This window comes from Chlamydotis macqueenii, chromosome 1 (genome assembly GCF_036417535.1).
Source record: "Chlamydotis macqueenii isolate bChlMac1 chromosome 1, bChlMac1.mat, whole genome shotgun sequence".
NCBI lineage: Eukaryota > Metazoa > Chordata > Aves > Otidiformes > Otididae > Chlamydotis > Chlamydotis macqueenii.
In genome coordinates, this window is record NC_141556.1 from 14,650,327 (window position 1) to 14,671,342 (window position 21,016).

The window sequence follows — 21,016 nt, forward strand, 5'->3', positions numbered from 1 at the left end:
TCAGATTGTCCCGGTTTTGCAGGACCTGCTGCATCCTGCTCATTAACACTGGCTGGAAATAAAAGCTTTACTTTTCCCTCAATATCCTGAAGACTCTGAGTCTATTTTATCTTTTTAATTTTTTTTATTTATGATACGTTATTTTTACTCTGAATTATAACGGGAAGAAAAGAGGGGCACTCAGAAGAGGTACGTGAGGCTCGGGTTCAGTTCCTACTTGTGAACCTTAGTTCAGAGCAGTAATTCCCTACATGCTTTAGAAATCCTCCTGCTAAAAGTGCCATCAAAACTAGCAAGGTTTGCCTGAAATACTTTATTTACACAAAACATTTGTGAAGCTAAAATTATATTTTAAAAAATCAACATGAGACTATGCAATTCATGAAGGATGGGTTCACCAGACATCACTGTCCAGCTCCTGGCTCAGCAGGTCATCTAAACCCTCTTTAAAATCCTTATGAACTCTCTGGTTGCCCAGAGAGGTGGTGGATGCCCCATCCCTGGAAAAGTTCAAGGCCAGGCTGGATGAGGCTCTGAGCAACCTGATCCAGTCAGGGATGTTCCTGCTCCTTGCAGGGGGGTTGGACTAGATGACCTTTGACTCTAACCATTCTATGATTCTATGATTTTCTGATTCAAAATTACACCCTTATAATATTCCCCTGTTCTGTGAGCAAGAAGCAGTGATGTTTAGATTTTAGAAAGCCATTGTGGTCAATATAATAAAGAATACCCCCTCCCCCAAAACCATGCCTGCCCATTTGTGACAATTCCGCTGTGCTACAGCTATAAGGGAGAATTGCTTCTAACACTTCCCATCTCTTTTTTATTTTTCTATGACATAATTGTGGTCATGTTTTTAGTTACGTTAAAATAGGATGTTGCACTGAGCTCCTAAACAGCTTTCTGAAATTTGTGATCTATCCCATCAATCGACTGAAATGAGAGCACCACCTCCGCTGGTACCATGGAGTGCAAGCCACAGATATTTGCATGAACCAATTTATCTCTTAAAAATATTTCTTCTTGACTGAAGCATAAATTGCCTTTACCCTAATGCGCTCTGTAATGAATTGCATTTGAAATATGTTTATTTTTAGCAAACAAATGCTAATGGCAGCTTGCTGTTAAAAATAGACAGTACAGTTGGCACAGAAATAAGCACTAAGGAATCTTTCTTTCCCTGCTCAGTGGAAATGCCCTCTATGTAAGTCATATGGGAAGAAAGCATGATGTCCCTATGGAAGTTAATCCCTCCAGCTGGGGAAATTGCGAACAGAAAGTCACCGTTTGTCAGCCTGAGCCCTGCTTTACAAATGGCCTCTGCAGTCCATCGTCCCCAAGGGGCCATTGCACCTCCTACGGGGGCAAGGGCTGTAAGATGGAGACAGTGCCTTTTCTTTTCCTCTCTTCCTGTCAGATGTCTGTGGATGTAATACAGGTTTTTACTGTGCTTCGCAGGGAGCGAGGACACTTTGGCGAGGAGACCATCAAGGGGCCCCCGGCATCGTCGTCTCCCACCCTCCTGTCTCAGTATCTGCTCTGCTGGCCACCAGCCTTTATCATAGACAAGCTTTTCCTAATGTCTCCGTTAAATTTCCCTGGCTGCACTTTAAGCCCATTACTTGTCACATCCCCAGGTAGAATGATTTATTCCCTTCCCTTTTGCAGCAGCTTTTTTCATAGTTAAAAGTGTTACATCCAGTAAGCCTCCTTTCCTCTAGACTAAACATCTCAATTACCCATATTTTCTCTTACATTAAGATTTCCAAGGCTTCTGACCCATCTTGTTGCTCTGCTCTTGTCTTTACCCAGTAGGTCCACTTCTTTCTTATAGTTTAGTGCCAAGTTTAGTGCCAAAAACCAACTGTGCAGCCAAGGCCTGGCTGAGTAGCCTGGTAGAGTCACTTTGCACATCTTGCAGATAAATTTTCCTGCTTGCACATCCTGGTGGGGCATTTCTCTTTTTGCACAACAGAAGGGCCCCATGAACTCATGTGGTCAGTTGGTCCCTAACATATTTTGTGCAACTCTTCCTTCTGCCCATGCACATATTGCTAATCAATTGTGTTTTATTTTTTCAGACCACTTCTCTGATTCGTTATAAACGTTGAATACTGTTTCTGTCACACAACACACTTGAACCCCCTCCTGGATAACTCGCCTGCAAATGGAGGAGGAGATCCTCTATTCCATTATCCAAGTGGTTAATGAAAATATTTCAATATCAGACCTAATACAGATTCTCATGGAAGTATAATAAATGCAGTCCTTCAGTTGGGCAGTGAACCACTGGTCACCACTAAAAGTATGTCTTTCCAACAAGTTTTACATTTATTTTCATAGCAGTTTATCTAAATAGTGTTTCCTAAATGCTATGAGAAAGCTTTGCAGATTGTAGCCCCAATGGTGAAAACCAGAGACAAGACTTGAAGGGATGGTTCAAGTCTTTTAGTAGACTGATTTGTGTAAATGGAAAACAGATAACCTTCCAAGCACACAGGTGCTACATCAGCCAGTGTTCATCAAATACTTGTCTATCCTTTTAATAGACTTATTTTCATTTAATCCAGCATTGGTGGGGCTGCTGTGATACAAGGACTGGTCTTCTTACCTGATTTTAATTCCTGGGTGAAGTATTGTGAAAGTGCCAGTTCTCGTGGTAATTTGGTTACACACAGATGCCCTAAAACAAGAGGCATATACTCACAAGGTCTAGCTGCACCGTTAAAATCTCCTAGATGTGGTAAATGACACCTGGGAGCAACCTAGCTGCCAAGCTGCTATTGAATCCTGCTGTCGGCCTTGGCCATGTTGGCGGTCCCCTCCCTCAGATGAGGAGCAGTATTTTTACTTGCAGGTGTCGTATGATTCCCAGCACTGCTGGGGCTGGATCTGGCCTGGGAAGAGTTTCATGGTGCATCATGGAATAACTTGCCTCCCACCCACGCCACACAGAGGATATGTCCTTCAGCTTCTGATAAAATATCCTAAAGCACATCTGCTCCTCTGCGTCATACATCCCACCTGGAGTAGGGACCCAGTTTGGTACCTGTGAGCCCATTAATTTCCCAGGCATGAGAGTTACAGAGAGCTGGGATCTCCCCCTCAGCAGCAGCACAGACCATGACAGACTGCAAGATCTCTTGCTCTCAGGGCTGAATATCTGCCAGTCTCCAACGGGTCCTTGCACTGGGGCTCTTCTGGCCCCAGATAACTTTGCATTGAAAGCCCATGGTTACACAGTTAGAAAGGGTGCTCACCACACTAGAGGCATGGTATTAACTTTCCTGTGAGAAGTTTTCAGTCACAGACAGGGAAGTGCTTTAGAAATGAAGATGTGACACAGGTCTGCTTGTACAGGCTCAAGTCAGGAGACTGGCAGCTGCCACCATTTCACTGCAGAAGCACTGCAATATTTTCTGGCCCCTGAACTTGTATGAGACACAACCCCTGCTCAACAGAGATTACAAATCTAATTTTGAACATTATTTTCCAGCTTTTTGCTTGAAAGGTATGTTCAAGTAAGGCAGCATCTCCTTCTTGCTGCCAAAAGATCTTACACACTGAGCTCCAGCCAACAAATGATGCATTCATTAGGCAAAAAGGACCCAGTTTTCATGGAGGACCAGACAAGAAAGCCCATTGTGAGTCTTTCCTAGTTGAAAAGTACCTAAAAGGCTAAAAATATAACATTAACCAGGGACATTCCAAAATCCTGAAAAATAATCCAGTAAATATGATTTATTTATTTCATACATAATCAAGAGAAGGTTCTTATCTGGTAAAAAAAAAAAGTCCAATGTGAAGTCCTTGATAGATCTACAGTGCTTCTCATTATCATATGATCTTAGGAGTTGAGTTGGCTCTACTCAGTCAAAAAGGAACCAGAAAGGTCCAAAAGGGTTTCCAGCAGATGTAGATTGTAAGAGAAAACATGGCTGGGAGCCTAGATAAAAAGCACTAGTTTAAGAAAAGTAAAACTGGTTCCTTATTTACAGGCTGTAGCATTTCCTGGGACCAAATTCATTACTTCATAATTCTGGACTGCAGCCTAAACTGGGGTTATAACAGTCAGAAGTCAGGAATCCCAATTAAAGAAGTTTCACCCACTCCGGCATGTGTTTCATTAGCAGGTAACATGAAGAATCAATATTTTATGACCTGTCACATATTTGAGTCATCTGTCATGTTTTATCCTTAGATGTTGAAGTTATTTGACAGCTCTAAAGTAAAAGGAAGCAAAACAGAAAAGAAGTTTTTTATTGGTGTCACACTTTCAGACAACTTTAACAGGTAATCGTCTACAACAAGCAATTAAAACACCTTGGTCTCTTATTACAGAACAAATTCTATTCTGTGGGGCCTGAGGGAAATGCATCTCATAAAATTTGCTACAAGAAGACAGCACAAACTATATTTTCCCTGAATGAAAAAAAAAAAAAAAAGCAGAAATGGTGCTACTTAGCAATGCACAGATGAATACTGATTTTGGCACCTTATGTAACAGGGAAGCAGAAAGATCCGCCTGCAAAGCCTGAACACTTGTCTTCTGCTGGGGTCCAGCTACTGAGTCCTCAGATGCCAGAGTCTGTGGAACCACAGACCTATATAGGAACACACCCATATGGAAGATACTGTATATCTGTTGTCCAGGTAAAAAGCCCAGCAAAGGAAGGATATTAGATTGTATAAGGAGGAGGAAAAGATGAAGATTAAATGCCTCTGCAGTTACCTACAGGTTTAGAAATGTCACGACTGCTCATGCTGGTTTTTTTTTCCAAGTTCCAGCTCTGAATCACATGTTACACTTGAATCACAGCTTTCAAAAAAAAAAAAAAACAAACCTTTCTGTTCCTCATAATTGCAAAGAAAACCTCTAGCTCTCAGGAAACATGAGGTAAATAAGGAAGAAATCAGACTTTTCAGAAGCTCATGTTTGTGCATCTCCCTGGTTTGCGAAGGTTTGTGGCTATTTAAGGCTTTCTGTAAAACAAGGACTTCATTTCATCAGCAGTATTGACAAGATGGGTCTCTGCTCTCTTCTGGTGTGGAAAAAAAAAAAAAGGAGACATTTTCATTTTTATTTAGTTCTGAAGGTAGTTAGTGGAAAAGAGCCAATTTCCAAAGTAGCCAAGATCTTGTTATCAGAGCATTTTCTTTCATTTTCCACATCCCCCTAGAATAGTTCCTTCAATGTGATAAAAACAAGAACCCAAGAAAACCTCAGTCTCAACAAATTGGTATTTTGCACTGAAAATCCCTTCAATATAAGGTTCCTGTGGGCAATACCAGGAACACCTGGGAAAGTGAAGAGATCTGAATGACAGCATTTTTTCCTGTCTCTGAGCGATTGATAATCTGAGACTTTGCAGGGAATGGGTTTTAAGAGACACCTTGGAGAATAAAGAGGAGGGGGACACAGTGCTGCAGGGGGCTGTAGGAGCAACCACCAAGCTCCTCTCCCTCATTTTGGGAACTCCATGGGACAACCACATTTACCTGACTACAGCCGTGATGCTTTCCACAGTGCTGCCCGCACGGAGCGAGCCACCACACTGCCACAGGTCCCTGATCCATGGCGCCGGGTGCTCCGCAGCATGTCGCAGTGGCAGATTCTTCTTTTTCCCTTGAGTTCCTGCTTATTCTTAAATTTGGCTCTGCCCAGCTGCAGGGACTTTGCTGCCGGCGATCCCCTGCCCTGCAGTCTCAGAAACCCAGGCAGTCTTTGCTCTTCTCCAGGGCTGAGGTGATCTGAGAGGATGTGGCTGCTAGAAAAGGACTCCAAATGAGGAGATGTTTCAGTGTCTGAAGCGATGAAATATTTAATCCCTGCTCTCTCTGGGATATTCATCATCACAGATTTACTTATCTGCCGCTCACTGACAGCAGCAGCTGACAAGGACGATGACAGCTGACATACATTAACCCAGCTGCACAACACAAGCTATCACTCCAGAGCAGAAATCCATCATTATTATTTAAGCACCGAGGAGATATCTCGGTTGGTGCTGGATACCAAATGCAGGCAGCACTTTCACTGAAAAGTCAACATCACGGGCGTCCATTGGAAGCGATGGGCTCTTGGCATGACCCTGAGCCCTGGTAGCCTCAGCATGGCCAGCAAAGGTATGAGTCCCCAAGCAGCCCAGCACCGAGAGCATGCGCAGCACCTGCCATGCTCCCACCGCTGACCTGGCCCACGGCACTCGCTGCGGGGCCATACCCTGATGGAAGAAAACAAGAGGGAAAGATGGACAAAAAACACTTCTTTAGGAGATGGGAGGGTGTAGCTTTCCTAGAGCTACACAGCAGGATGATGCATTAACCCCTGTACTAAAGGCTGTAGGTGGAGGGAAAGACGTTATGGCACAGCTCCTCAGGGATTGCTTCTGCGGATGTAACTGTGCAGACCAGACTCGTTCTCTCTTTGTCTAAGTTCTCCCCTTTTGTAGAGATGAGCTTCATTCCTGAGCAAATCTATGTATTCTTTATCTGTTGGGTTGTTCTGAACTACTGCTGTCTCTGACAAATTCTGGTGAAACTGGATTTTGGTTTGAGATTATGGGGTGAGGTTTCTCCCCCTCCCTGTTAGTGTTTTCCACCAGCCTGGTTGCTTCTTGAGAGTGCTCTGATGTGTCTTGCTGTTACAATGGCAACGGCACCCTTACACAGAAAGGTGGCATTTACACAAGAATCACCTTACGGTCATTAGTAGGAATAACCAAACTAATGGAAAATTGTCCATGTGTGTGTGTGAATTAGGTGTAGGGAGGAAGGGAGAAAGAAGCCACCAAGGCTTCTAAGCCCTGGAGCCAACTTATGCTGTATGATGTGTGATCCTTCCAGAGAAGAGAATAAGGTGGGCTATTTACAGCACCACACAGATGCCACAGAAGGCTCCACTGGGGAGTGGGAGCTTGTAGGAAGGGATGCCCTTCAGACCGCTGATGATCTTCCCACTCCTGCAAGAGACACCACAGGTTACATGTGAAGTCCATACAGTTCAGGCTTCTCTATTCATGCCTTCACATAGACAGGCCTCAAGGATAGGGCTAGAAAACACTGGATGTATTGAGATGCTTACAGACAGATTACCTGGAGATTTATTTATTTTGTCTCCATCATGACGTCACGTACTGGATCAGTCACCAGGACTGGGACACTGGGAAGAGCAGAAAACATCTGTGAGGTGGCACGAGGGAGGTGATGCAATGCCGGGTGGAAAGGACAGCATACAGGGAACACCTGTGGAGGCCAGGCCCCTGTGGGAAGTGGGAAGAGGTGGGAACCAACAGCTTCCCTTCAGGGATGGGCTCCCACAGGCAGGAGGAAGGCAACACTGGGAGTGATGCTCTTTTCATTGCCATGGCCATTTCATATGCGTAGCAGTTGCTGAGCCTCGTATGCCTAAAACTGCAGGGCTTGCTGGATACACCAGGCTGTCACCTTTCTGTTCTGACCCAGAGGAGAAGGAGCACGACCAGGACACTGCACCCAGGCCCCTTGTTCAGGGCTGCTGCAGACCAGCCTGCTTTCCTGCACACTTTTCAGCTGGCAATTTCGTAACCCAGCCCATGCCTTCCTTCTCTGTGAAGGTTTTTTTTTCTCTCCACTGCTAATCACAATCTGTCTTCTGTGCTGAAAGCTCTTCAGGGAAGGAATCTCCTCTTTTCCTTTTGCAGGAGTGCACTTGACACTCCTACAGCAACTCAGAAAAATGTTTAAGGGAATAATATAAATTAATAGCAATAATAAATCCTTATATATTGTCCATAGTCTGTATAAATCAGGTTTGCAGCAATCCTGCAGGAAAGGGAAGATGACTGAAACAATGCCCGCAGAACCATAAGCATCCAACAGGCTCCTTGCTGTACATCAGACAAGTTTCCATGATGGATGGCGGTCACCAAAAACCTCGTCCTCTCCTTAGACTCTGGCTTTGCCATCTCCCAAATCCAGCCCCTGTTCTAGCTGAATATCACCTAATCCCACAGAGATATTTTCAGTAGTTTGACATGTAACCTTATAGCTTTGGAAATGATCATGGGCCTTTAGGCACCGCCCCAAATATTTCCTATTTGCCTAGAGACTATATAGCCAGTTAATTAATATTCCCATGCTCAGGTAAGCTAATCATTAAGCTGCATTTTTGCAACCTCAGACTAAAGCTTCTCCAGATTGTTATCTTTCTGTTTCCCATAAACACGTAACTTGGCAACTGTGCCTGTCACAGAGGCAGAAATGGGATCAATGTTCACAGCTCTTTAGCAGGTTTTGATTGAGACCTAGCATTACAGCAGCCAATCATTCTGAGAGGAGTTTGTGCTCAGGGTGAAGGACCCACAGCTTTGCCTTGGTGAGCCCCTGCCCCAGAGGTGTTCTGGATGAAGCCATCCGGCTCCGGGACCCTTCCCCTCCACAGTGAGCCCCAGCAGTCAGAGCCCCGCTCCCAGTCCCAGCCCACTCCACTCATCAAATTTTCTCTTCCCCCCAGCACAAGTCCCTACAAAGAGAAAGTCTGGAAAACCTTTGGAAATCCCTGGATGTGCATTTGCACAGCAGAGAAGCGGGCGGGATTTGTGCCGTGCTCCCAGGTCACACAGCTTCGGCACTGGCTGAAGAACAGGGTCATTCATTTCACACAAAGAAAGCAGATTTTTTTGAGTTTTTATAAATCTGCAGCATTTAAGATTCACCAGCACTGATATCTTTTACTATGCTTTCTGAGACACTTAAACTGAACTTCTTGTAGACCTGTTAATTATTATGTTATAATTAAAAACCAGCACATTATTTCAGGGAATTTCATTCACATAAATATCATTTTAACATGCCAGAACAGCCAGAGAACTGTCACGGTGCTGTTCCTTTCTGGTAGGAGGAAAAACTCATTGTACAAATTGGGAAATCATTTGGAGAAATTCAATCTGTTAAAAAAAAAGAGCAGAGCTCCATTTCTTTCACACTACTAAAATAAGCCCCATCGTAGCGGTTTCCTTACGCAGAGATCCTGGCTGGCACCTTCAAGAATCTGCTTCAGTATCTTGGCTTTCTCCCAGGGCCAAACTCCTACTCTCTCTCTGCTGCACAGAAACGCAGACTCAAACCGTGAAGCCTGAGCACCATGCTTACATCGGTGACCGGCTCTTCCCAAGCTCTGGCTTGCTCACAGCCTCCCGCAGCCCACGCTGGCCCTGGGCACAGCCTTCTGCCCTCCCTGATGGCCAAGCCTGGACAAGTAGAGGGTTGATATCACTGTCAATAAGATTTGTTTTTCCAGACTGAAGATACACCAACGTTAACTTCTAACATTACCCAGCACAGCATGAGAAAACTCCTGGAATATACAAAGCTAATAAAGCTAGACATAAACTGTTATAACAAAATGAAAAACCGTAAGAGTATACAATGATGATCCAAATATTTTCTGGCTGATCTGCCCAGGACCTTATGGAGGTACCTCCACTGACATGGCTGGATCCTCAGTGGGGCTCTCAGTACGTAAGTACAGATCAAAGTTTGTAACAGGTGTTAAATAAAGATGATGCAGATCTTTCTGAGCAGTCTGATCACACAGCTTGAAGGCTGGCAAAACAAACAAAAATACCTACAGATCCTCTGGGTTCCAGGGGAGAAACTGGAAAACAACACCAGCCAACGTGCAGAATATAAAGAAAGTAAAATATTTTCTAATTAAGCAGTTAAAGAACAGGAAGAGTTTAGGAATCACTGTTCAGGGACTCCTGTTTAGTGACAGCAATTTATTTGACCATCTGGGTAAAGAAAGACTGCAGCAAACCACACAGAGGAAATAAAAATGGATGAACAACAAGTAACTGATTTTGCTTGACTCGAGTCTACAACTCTGCAAAGCAGGAAGCTACTTCACATGAAAGACGTTATTGATGAAGGCATTTCAGCCTCTCTCCAGTCCTTCCAACAACGTACTAGATCTCTCATGCCAGCAAACCTGTCTTGAGACGTGACTCCCATCCCAAACTTACCAGAAACATCACCAAGTACAAAAGACAAATTGATGAGCCTTCTGGAAAGGGACCACCGGAGGAAGGAGCATCTCCGTGATGCTCCACAGTAAAAGAAAACCCTTTAGGCGAAGGAATAGGAGGCTTTTTGCTGTGTTTGTTCATTATGATACAAATCTTCCTTTTCTTGACAGGCACAGAGCAAATAGTGAAACAGAATAAACACTGCCCACTGTTCAGCGGGGTCTGATCACTACATCTCAGTGTTTTGGTACCCACCTCGAGCGGACACACAACCTCGTCTCTTGTGCAGGGCACATTGCGCTGTGTGTGATGGTAGCAGAGGGGTGGTTGTGCCTACTCAGGAGGTACCAAGGTGCAGGACCAAGCCGTCCAGCTGAGGGACCCAAAAGCTGTTGGTAGTGAGACATGGGTAGCAGAGCCATCACCTGAGGGAACCCTGTTCCCATCAGCCCAGACTGGTGCCAGCAGATGACAGGGATGACAGCTACGACTTTCTCCATCCTTGGATAGGTCTCTCTTCCCTCTGCCTGTCGCTCTCTTCCTGTCTTTCTCAGCAACACATACACATATGTTGTATCCTTGGAGCTGCATTCAAACCAGAGGAAAGCCACTCAAGCCGGGAGTAGGCAGGGTGGCATGAAAGCCTGAAGTCTGCCCATATTTGGGGTTTCAGAGCCTGTCACTGCCACTGGGTTATATTTAGGAGTAGCTGAAGGAGGATCCCTTGCAAATAGTAAAATTGTCAGGCTCTGATGAGGTGCCTTCTTTAAGCTGCTTTAACCCTATTTCTTGGGATTTCCAGTCAAAATTCATCTGCTCCCGCAGGCACAGTCAGGCTGACAAGAGCAGCTAAGCTGACTGCCATACGTAGCTTGGCTTATGCCTTCCCGCTGGTCTGGCATGCTCCTCGCATCTCTACACCCAAGCTGGTCAGCCCTTAAGCTGTTGATTTTATTTTACTTAAGCCCTTCTGGGCTGGGGGTGAAATATTAGACCAACCTTCTGCAAAGCCATTTGCTCCCCTATAAGGGCAGTCTTGGTACACAACTGCACACCCCAACAGGACTAAAAATATCTGTCCTCAAGCTGTGCCCAGGCGAGATAGCCTATTAAAAACAACTAATCCACAACTGCCTAATAATGTGATAGTTCAGGCTGAAGATTATCTTCCATGTGTGGGCAGTAGCTTCTCTCTTTGTGTGTCCATGCATGCTGTCAGTCACTCTGTGCAGGATAATTACAAGTCCAGGGTTCACACACCTCACTTTGTCCATCTCAGACTGAGGCCTCAAGTCTCATCCAATGGTCAGCATTAAGTGTGCAAGAAGTGTAGCTTTGGGTCTGCCAATGCACTGGGTTTTTTCCTGTGAATGGCAGTGTATGAGCTGTTGATGGCAAAGGTCTGTCTGGCTGTATGTCATACACAGACACTCCATACATAGCAACCTGGCAAAATTGGCCTGACTGGATCCTTCAGCCATTTTTCTGTTTCCATCCTTGGAAAAGGATGTCTAATAAAATGGCATTCTGTCTGCTTAGTGGTTAACTCCAGCCGTCATCGCCCCTGTGGCCCTGAAACTTTCCTCTCCGATGCTAGAAATGCTCTTGTGCAGCTATGAACTGAGCTTTCTGCCTGCAAAACAGCCTGGGCCTCCTTTCGATGGGCATTTAGAAAATTATCAAATGCTCCTGAAACCATTTCCTACAGCCCTGGAAACACTTCCTACAGCCTCGGAAACATTTCCTACAGCCCGTGGCCTGTTTCCACTCAGCTCTGGTTTCACAGGGCTTGCACACCAAACCGGTAAAAATCTTGTTGTTTTGATGTGATTTGATTCTATTTTATTGCAAGGAAGCGCTGCAGCAAAAGAGCCAGCTCACAAGCCCTTCTGCTGAGATGTGCTTCTCCCCTAATGCCATACGGACAAAACCATCATGGGATTTCAATCCCAAAGTTTTCTAAAAGTTTTAGTAACCCCTCGAGGTTTGCTGTGTGCTCTCTTTCACGCCTGCGCTCTCAGAAGAGCATCAGGAGCTGTGAGTGACGGCAGAGCAGGCAGCTGCCAGATCCTGCCTGCTGGTTTGCCAGGAGGAGGAGGAAAGACGCTTAGGCAGCTCTGGTGTGGACAGGTCATTTATCTTATTTTGTTGAAAAGATGGTAAACAGTCAAACACTGAAAGAGGGCTGATAGCAAATTGATGTCCATTCTTCCTTCCACCTCCATAGGGCAGCCTTGTTCCCTCCTTCCTGTGTCTAAACTGCCGTGCAGGGGTAGGCACCAGAGAGCACAACTCATTCACCTCCTGGTCACACAACTATTTCCAGGGTGATCTGTGGGCAGCATCTCCAAAACACATGCTAGAGTTTCAGCTTGGATCACCAGGACTCATGAGTTTGGAGAGGACCCGAGTTGGTGGCTGGCTCACAGTATTTGCCCCGGGATGGCTCTCTGGGCAATGCATAAGCACCTCCCTGCGGTACCAGGACAAAGGATGCTCAGTGCATCAAGAGGGCAAAGGCACCCACAGCAGGTAGGCAAATGGGAACAGACATTTAAAGGCAAATGGGAATACACATTCTTCCTCTCTCATCACATGGAAAACAAAATCATTCTCTCAGGCCACTCAAATAGGTTTTGTTACATGTTTTAAAGGGAATATCTTCAAAGAAATAAGAGAAGATGGGACAGTGACTGCCCCATGCAGCTGGGCATCTACCTGCCTTTCATGTCTTTTAATTACACACATCGGGATATTGCCCAGGTCCTGAATACATGTTGCTATTTGAATTTTGGGGTGCAGTAGCTGCAAGCAGAGTTTTAACACGCTTAGCATTGCACCAACCCTGATGGAAGCAACAAAACCTGTGGTTACAAGGAACTGACCCAGATCGTAAGCAGAAAGGCTAGAACTCCAAACACCTCATTAAAACTGAACTTGTCCAAATTTTTTTGGGCTACTGCCTGGGCAGCAATGTTATCCAAGGTGCCTCAGCATGTCTACTGCAAATTGCAGACCTTCAGCAGCAATGTTTCTCTCCTCCTTCATCTCCTCCGCTACACCAAACACAGCGCCGGCATTCAAGAGAGATAAAGCAGCTCTCTAGGCTGGAGGAACACTGGCGGGGCACTGGGAAGAACTCTCTGGTACTCCATTAGCCCACGGGTTTCTGCCAGCTGATGTGGTTTTTGAATAGCAACAATTTTGGTATGACCATGACTGCCAGTTGCTCTCTAGTTCAGTAACTGTGTGTGTTTGGAGACAGCAATAAAAGATTAACTCTTGGAAAGGTGTTATTTTCTAGATGTCAGTCAAATAAATGGCAAAGGAAATGGTATAAATATGGCTGGTGACAATTAATGGTGCAAAGTCTTGAGATTGGGGTCTTTTCCCCCAAATAACTAGTGATAGGACAAGAGGAAATGGGCTCAAGTTGTGACAGGGGAGGTTTAGGCTGGATATTAAGAAACATTTCTTTACTGAAAGAGTAAAGTGAACCACTGAGTGGTGGAGTCTCCATCCCTGGAGGTGTTCAAAGAACGTGTAGACATGGCACTTCAGGACATGGTTTAGTGGACATGGTGGTGTTAGGTTGACGGTGGGACTTGATGATCTTGGAGGTCTGTTCCAACCTATGATGGCTGGAGAGAATATACATTCAGACCTAAAACATCTGCCCTTCTCTGTATATTTACTATCCATCTGACTGCCTTTACAGTAACACCATGTAAGGGACGATCTGAAATTCAGTGCGTGCTTTATACTTTGGCAGGGAGCAACCTGGAAATCTCACCATGATTCATCTTCAAAACAAAGAAATACCAGTGGCCTCTCTCTGAAAATGTACATAAATACTAAAATGCTGTAAATCTCTCCCAGGGTGACTGTACCACAGCTCTGCAGTCAACAGAAGTGACTGCCCTAATTGAACAGGTCAAATATGAATAATAACTGTGTTGTCAGGGTCTCAGCCTAACAGGCAGCCTTTGAAGTCTTTAAATAGAGAATTTAACAGCAGAGCTCCTAGGTGGTTTGGGTAATAGGGCTTTCACAAAGACTGCTTTCATTAACTGATTTCTAGGCAACAGCACTAGAAAAGAGTTGTAAGTAGCCCTAAGAAAAAAAACTTCAAGGAGTCAAAAGCCTATGATGTGACACAGAACGGACTGAGGGATGTGGGATGTGAATGACTTATTTCTGCCTTATCAACTGGGCACCTCTAGCATTTACTAAATTCCATTTCCATATGTATAACACCTATGTGCAAAATTTGCCAAAAGAACTGAAAGGTTTTAGCATGTTACAACCCCAACACTGAGTACTGCTGGAAATCCAATAAGCACTGTTAAGTATTTGAACAACACAGGCACATGAAAGTATGGTTTAAAATAATTGAAAGAAATGGCTCATTCAGTTCTATGAAGTTTAGATTGTGCACAGGTGTATCAGGGCACGCACTCCTCACCACGCAACTTTGGCTTTCCCTGGATTTCAGTTTTACCAACTATGAATTGTTTAAGAGGCTCAAAAAACCAACACATCACTTAGCAAATAAACAGATTGGAGGCTCAAGCGCTTTTTGTTTCTATTCTTTTATTTATTAGTGCTACTCACGTATAGTAATAATTACCATATTAATTACATTAATAATCATATTAGTACAATACACCAAAATTCCCAACTCAGACAGTTTATAATAGATTTTATTTATCACAAATATGTTTTAAAGGGGGAAAGGAAACTCACAGAGTTATCAGTGACAGTTTGTCATTCACAGTTGGAAAGTACCAGTCCCACTACGTACTTACATCATAAAAATGTTGATACCACAGCAAACACTATATTGCATAGTCATTTTCTGACAAAAGCAAAACAGATCCATTCGTCTTCTGCAGGACCCTCCTTAGCTCACCTTATGATTCTTGCACAGCTTACTTGCTACTTTCTAGTCTCAGCAACATCAATTAAAAGTGTCTTCTTTGTAAAGTATATCGGGGCTACGGATACATGTTGAACACGTGTAGGCTATAACAAGTCAGAAATTTTCCCCCAAAACAAACCTTGCTTGAAAAATATCAATTTGCTGGAAGTTGATGGGGAAAGGAGAAACCCAGGGTCTGCAGCAGAAGGGTTGGCCACCACCCGGCTCCCCGGTTCATGGTACCACCATCCCGAGTTCTCAGGTCTGGGCATTCTGGTCCAGGGCATCACTCTCCCTGGCATTCCTGAGTGAATTATCAGCAAATCAAGGTAACCATGAGAGTCAAGGCATGTAAGGAATCAGTAAGAATGGGAGGTGGCTGTGCCACATAACGTGTGGGGGGATATTAAATATTTCAGTCTTCTTACACAAACATTTTTAAGAGTTTCTAGTTCTGAAACTCTTGGTTCACTGCCATGAACAATGAAATCAGTTATTTTTCTTTTATGTTCACAAAAATTGTGATTTCCCTCCCATTCTGCATTCCAGCAGTTTCCGGCAAAGGCCCCTGAGTTATGATCACAGAAGTGGGGTTGTGATGAAGGTGGTTGTCCTCTCCCCTAGGCTGCAGCTTGTAGAACCCATGACCAATGACCCTTTCACAAGAGGCAAAGGGCAGAGCTTATTTGGTGCAAGAACCTTCTGTTCAAGGCCAAACATAGACATGTTTTTATATTTGCATGTGTGTGGGTACCTGTAAATAGACTTTCTCATTCAGCCCCTGTTCCCATGTGCTGCCCCCTCCGGTGCAGACTTACAGGCAGTCACCTCCAGTGAGGAGAGGGAAGCCGCCTTCTTCAGTGTCCGCTCTTCTGCATACGCAGCTCTGTTTGCAGTACATGGCAAGTGGATGGGTGAGAATTAGTTTTTAAGAGAGAGTTTGGGTTGAAAACACCTCTGTCCTCACTGGGGTCTGCTCCATCTTTAACACAAGATATTATTTTATCTGGTTTATGAATGTGGATTGTGTGCTCACGGGAGTGAAAGAAGTTATTGATATAGAACAGAAATGTCAGGATTTTAGGTCAATTTGTGATATTCATCTCACAAATGTCATTCTTGCCCCATACGCATTGTGTCTTTGTTTTTATATTGTTCAAACTTTAGATGAAACAATCCCATTATATTGACTTCTCGTGTCAATCAGCTGATGAAAACTGATTTTTAAGAATTCAGATTATAAATCCTTGTCATATATGAAGATTAATCTTGTCGGGTTTAGTGATAAATGGAAATGCAAATAATGAAGTGTATTAGAATATTGATCAGAGGCTCGCCGTGAGCCAAGCACAGCGTGAACATCTGTATGTTTGCTGGCAGTAAACCAGCTTCTCTCTTCTCTCTGTTTTGCACAGTCCTACTAAGCCAATCCTCACTAGAATGAGCACAAAACAAAACGAATAACAGCTTTTGTACATCAACATTAAAATGGGAAGAAGCCTGGGAAAGGGCCTCCGACAGAGAAGAACACTGACGAGTGCAAAAACGCCTGATGGGTAAACACCACCTTCTAACCATAGATCAGCCAGACGTGGAAGTGATTTTCAGAAGAGAAATGCAATCATGGATTACACACCAGCTCATTAGAAACTGTTGCTGAATACAGCATCCAGAAGACATGCATGAAAAGTCACATTTGGGGAATAAATTAAAAGGGGTGTAGTTGTTGCTAGATAAACATATGTAATATATATGCATTGAAGAGGTTTGTAAATGTCATTTTTTTTATTCAGACAGAAATCAAAAAGCTTTAAAACCTTTCACAGTAGAGAGGCAGTTAACTCCAGACTATTCCAATCCCAGTAGCCAAGAAGCTGATAGGACTTGTCTCTTAAATTAGCATTTATAAATAGACTCTCTCAATGTTTCCATCACCTAGTGGAAAAAGCGTAACTTTTACTGCTACATTGCTGCACTTCATTTACTTCGCTGTATAATAAGTTGACTAAAACTGTAAAGCTTCTCAATTTTTACTGCATATGTGTTCCAATTAATCTCTGTCTGTAACAAACTTACGACTGAAAAATTATTTCTGACCTATATCATAGTTCTATGAAGCATATATACTATAAGATATGTCTGACCGAATATCATGTTACTATAATTTCCCAAGACACTTAGAATTGTTTGCATTTGAAGTGACAAAATAAAAGCGCTTGATTTCTTTTTTAATAGGAGAAAGTAATTTACTCCTTAAATGTAACATACAGCTGCTCGCTGCACGGGCATTTCTATTCTTTTCCTTGTCCTGCCGTGTAACCACCGAGTGACACTCTCTGGCTCGTGCTAACGCCCATCAGGCGAGGTGATCTAACAATCCCTCCTGGCCTTATACTCAATACATAAATTAAGAGACTAGTGAGCAAATACACATTGCAAACAGCTACGTGAGGGCTGGGTGCCTGGAGCCCCGGGCCACTGCTGGGGGAGGTGCTTCCATCCGCAGGGGCTCAGTGGGTTGCTCCCCATGGCCACCTTCATTTCCAGAGGCCACTGAGTGGTAAAATGGGGAGACACAGGGTATGAAGAAAGCGAAAGGCCTGGATGCCATGCATCAGACACAGAGCAACGGAGGGAAGCACGGCCCACCTCTGCTCTGCTCCTCTCCAGTACCTCCCAGCATGGCACGTGTCTCCTCCTGGCTCAGGACCAGACAAGAGCACGCTGCTCCTTGCATTTCTTCCCCTGTCTCTTGCATATTGCAGCTGAATCCAGCCCCAAATGAACACTGCAATGCTAATTTCTTCATAATTTTTTAAGCCTGTTGCTTCATTCTTTGGCTCTTGGGGGGAAATGGCTAAAACAGTAATTAATTGTTAAAGTTGATCCCAAATAATACAATACACTGAAGATATGAGTAAAACATGAGTTAAAACTAGTTTTTAACTATTGGCTGCACAACACAAGTTATCCCAAAATTTAGTGCATGAACAGAAAAAAAAAAGTTTTATTTTAAAATTATCTTTACACAAACTGTCAATAAATAAATGCAAGGAATTAGAGAACTCTTCTACCTAACTACCAAGATAGCAGTGTGGCACTGCTCATTTTAGAGACTGCACACTGATGTGGATGTCTGCCAAGTAAATTTTTGTGTGAATCTGGGCAGCATTTTTAAAAAACAGTTGGTTTTAATCCAGATCTGCTCTTGTAACTGTGTGTAGGAAACTCTCTGACTCAGAGGGAGTGTTAGAGTTGGTCAACAATCCCACCCAAATCAATCAGCTACCATAAACCTGCTACTTCCTGGTACTTGCTACTGACCTGAAGGGGATGGAGGGTAAAACTCAAGTAGTTTACACATGAGGCTGCATAAACTCATTAAGGTCCCACTTCAGACAGGTTTTTTAAATCTGTGATTAGTCCAACCAGTGTCAGCTGGACAACGCACATCCTTAAGGACTGGGTGCATTCATTCAGGAGTCCCTGTTGAATGGTCTCTGGATGAAGCCTGTCCTCATTCACTGCTCTCGTTGGCTCACAGCCACGCTCTCACCTCAAGAGCCTGTGAAAGGGTCTGCTATCTGGATGTCCTATTGTATCATCATCTTCATTTGCTCCTTCAATTTACCTCTGTCCCAAATGATTGCAGCCACAGCACTTTTGCTGCCAAGAAATCACCAAAACAGGGTTTTTCTGTATTATATTATTTGTTATGGACTACCCAGTTTTGCATCATGGTGACTGTGTAATTTAAAAGCCCCTTCTAAATATACACAAATGTTGCAAAAAAAAAAGTGTCATCACCAGACCTCCCAACCCTGCCAGGGTAGCTCAGTGACAATGTACCATTTGTACACAGTCAGAAGGGGAGACATACCAGGATGTGCATCACTAAATGTTCACTCAGTAAGAATAGTATGTTTTATCTTTTTAAATGTTACCGCTTTCCCATCCAACTCCATTGTAATTTGTCAATTGTAATTTTTTTTTAAGTCAACAAACTGTAAAGAAAACTGTTGAAATACCTGATTTTCTCTAAAAAGTAATAACAATAATAATTTTTGTTACTTCAAAGTATGCTTGGTATTAAAGTACCTAATAAAGTTCAACAACGAATTTTGTAGCATACTAAAATAAAGTGTGATAGTGCTTTTCTCCAGCTCATCTGTGGTAACGGCTGCTGTTTCGGGATTACTGTCCTCCTCCTAAACACAAGCCTGGCCATCTCCTGCACACCTGTACCTACACAGATCCCTGAGGTATGTAAAGTCCAGGCAAAACCTCATTCCTCAATGAGTGCAGGGGTTTGTATGCATGGGTCAAAGGCACAGTATAAGACCCCTTGTTAGTAAGTTATCTCCACTCTCTGGTACCTGACTATATATATACACGCACATATATACATGGGCAACAATATAAAGTCCCTGATTACTTTGTTTGTATAAAACTTAGTTTATTGTAAGAGAAAGGAGGGGGTACATAATTTATGAGTTAATTAAATAGAGAACTGCCAGGTTTGTAGGATGCTGAAGTCCTGTTCATTTTTATAGGCAATACATTTCAGTTATTCCTAAATAGATTGGAAATCTCAAGCAAGTGATTTGGAGGACACAGCAAAGTTCAGAAATTGGTTCCCCCTGATTTCACTAGCTGCAATTACACTGGAGCTGTCAGGGTGGTCACAGCTGTACACCATCCCAGAGCTTGCATCAACAAGAAGTAAGTACTTTCTTATCAAATAGATGCCAGATTTGCCTCCACGATGCTGTTATAGTGGTGTCTACTTTTGGAGATGATCTAGAAATGCTTGTGACTGGGGTCTAATTATTTCCAAACTCCCAGGCTCTGCCATATTTTGATCAGGGTAATGGATCATCTTCCCTCACATCATCCATCTTCCCCTGTTCTAGGTAGGAAAATGTAACGGTGGGACCAGCACCTTTCTATCCATTTTCACTCTGCTAGTCTGATGCCCTTTAAACATTTAAAAGTTTTAGTAGTTTCAGCTGATTCTCTGAGGATTTGAAATGGAATAAGAACTAGAAAATTTTAAATTAAAAAAAAAAAATTCAAAAGCCAAACATATTTGTCCTGACTAGTTTCTATATTGAAAAGCCACCCATATGCTGAGTAGCTTCTGAGGTAGTGCCAGAAAGCAACATAGGTTTTTTTCCCATGTGCTAAAGCCTAGAGGTTTACACATCTCTCCTTTCCAAGGAGCTCTATGCAGAAGAGAATGGCTTTGCCTGCTTTTGGAGTAGCTGACAGTATCTGCATGCATTAATCATCCTTGCAGCCATTCCACCTTGATCTTTGATCCTCATTGACTTACATTAATATTTTGAGAAGATACTTTCACGGAAGACCAAAAATTCTGCAGAAAGTAGATGTAATTTAAAAATTCATGCTCTTCCCTTTATATCAAACAACACTAGTTTCGTGCTGCTGAATACACAAATCCAAGGCTTGCAGTGATCAGATACTGCTGTGACACTTTCTATTACCCATCTGTCTCCCTTGAATTTTTGCTTAGCGTTACTTCATACTGCCTTCTGAAATGCCTTTTGCATTTTAAAAAGTAAACTGATATATCCTTCCTTTCTTCCACATAGTCTCATACACCGCTGTGGGCAGTTACATAGCTTTTCCACTTCACAAACTGACAAGGGAAGTATTGCTTGTGCAAGAGACAGATTTCTGGGGAATAAAGCATAAGCAAGCACATGCTCATCAACTCCCAAGAGGAGTTGTGGCTCCTAATTACCTACAAGACACGAAAAAGCTCCTCTCCTGTTGGAGGGGATCCAAAAGCTGCTGCAAAACACTTCCCAAGACTACTGGTGTGAGACTGGCCTGGAAGTCTGAACATCACCTCAGTCACCTACGAACAGTCTGGGAGGAAAGACGCTCCAGAAAGCTAGGAGCTGGGGCAGCATTTACCTCCACAAACTGGTTTTAAATTAGCATAACAAAATGGATTATTGCTCCTGATTGTGTCAAGTTATCTTTACATTAGCCTAACATAGGTGCAAGAATTATTAATAAAGAAAATTATTTATGTATTGATAAGTGTTAATAATAA

At 43.4% G+C, this 21,016-nt stretch overlaps 1 protein-coding gene across 2 annotated transcripts in view; it reads left to right on the forward strand.

Annotated features, from left to right (window-relative positions):
• LHFPL3 (LHFPL tetraspan subfamily member 3) overlaps nucleotides 1-19,093 on the forward strand; it is a 247,942-nt gene extending 228,849 nt beyond the window's left edge. For both annotated transcript variants that reach the window (XM_086746188.1, XM_086746179.1), the window contains one exon: nucleotides 16,347-19,093. Coding sequence is in view for 1 of the 2 variants with exons in the window: in XM_086746179.1 (XP_086602305.1) it covers nucleotides 16,347-16,375 (29 nt within the window). In the remaining variant the exon portion in view is untranslated. The remainder of the gene's footprint in view (nucleotides 1-16,346) is intronic.
• Nucleotides 19,094-21,016: the final 1,923 nt, after the last annotated feature.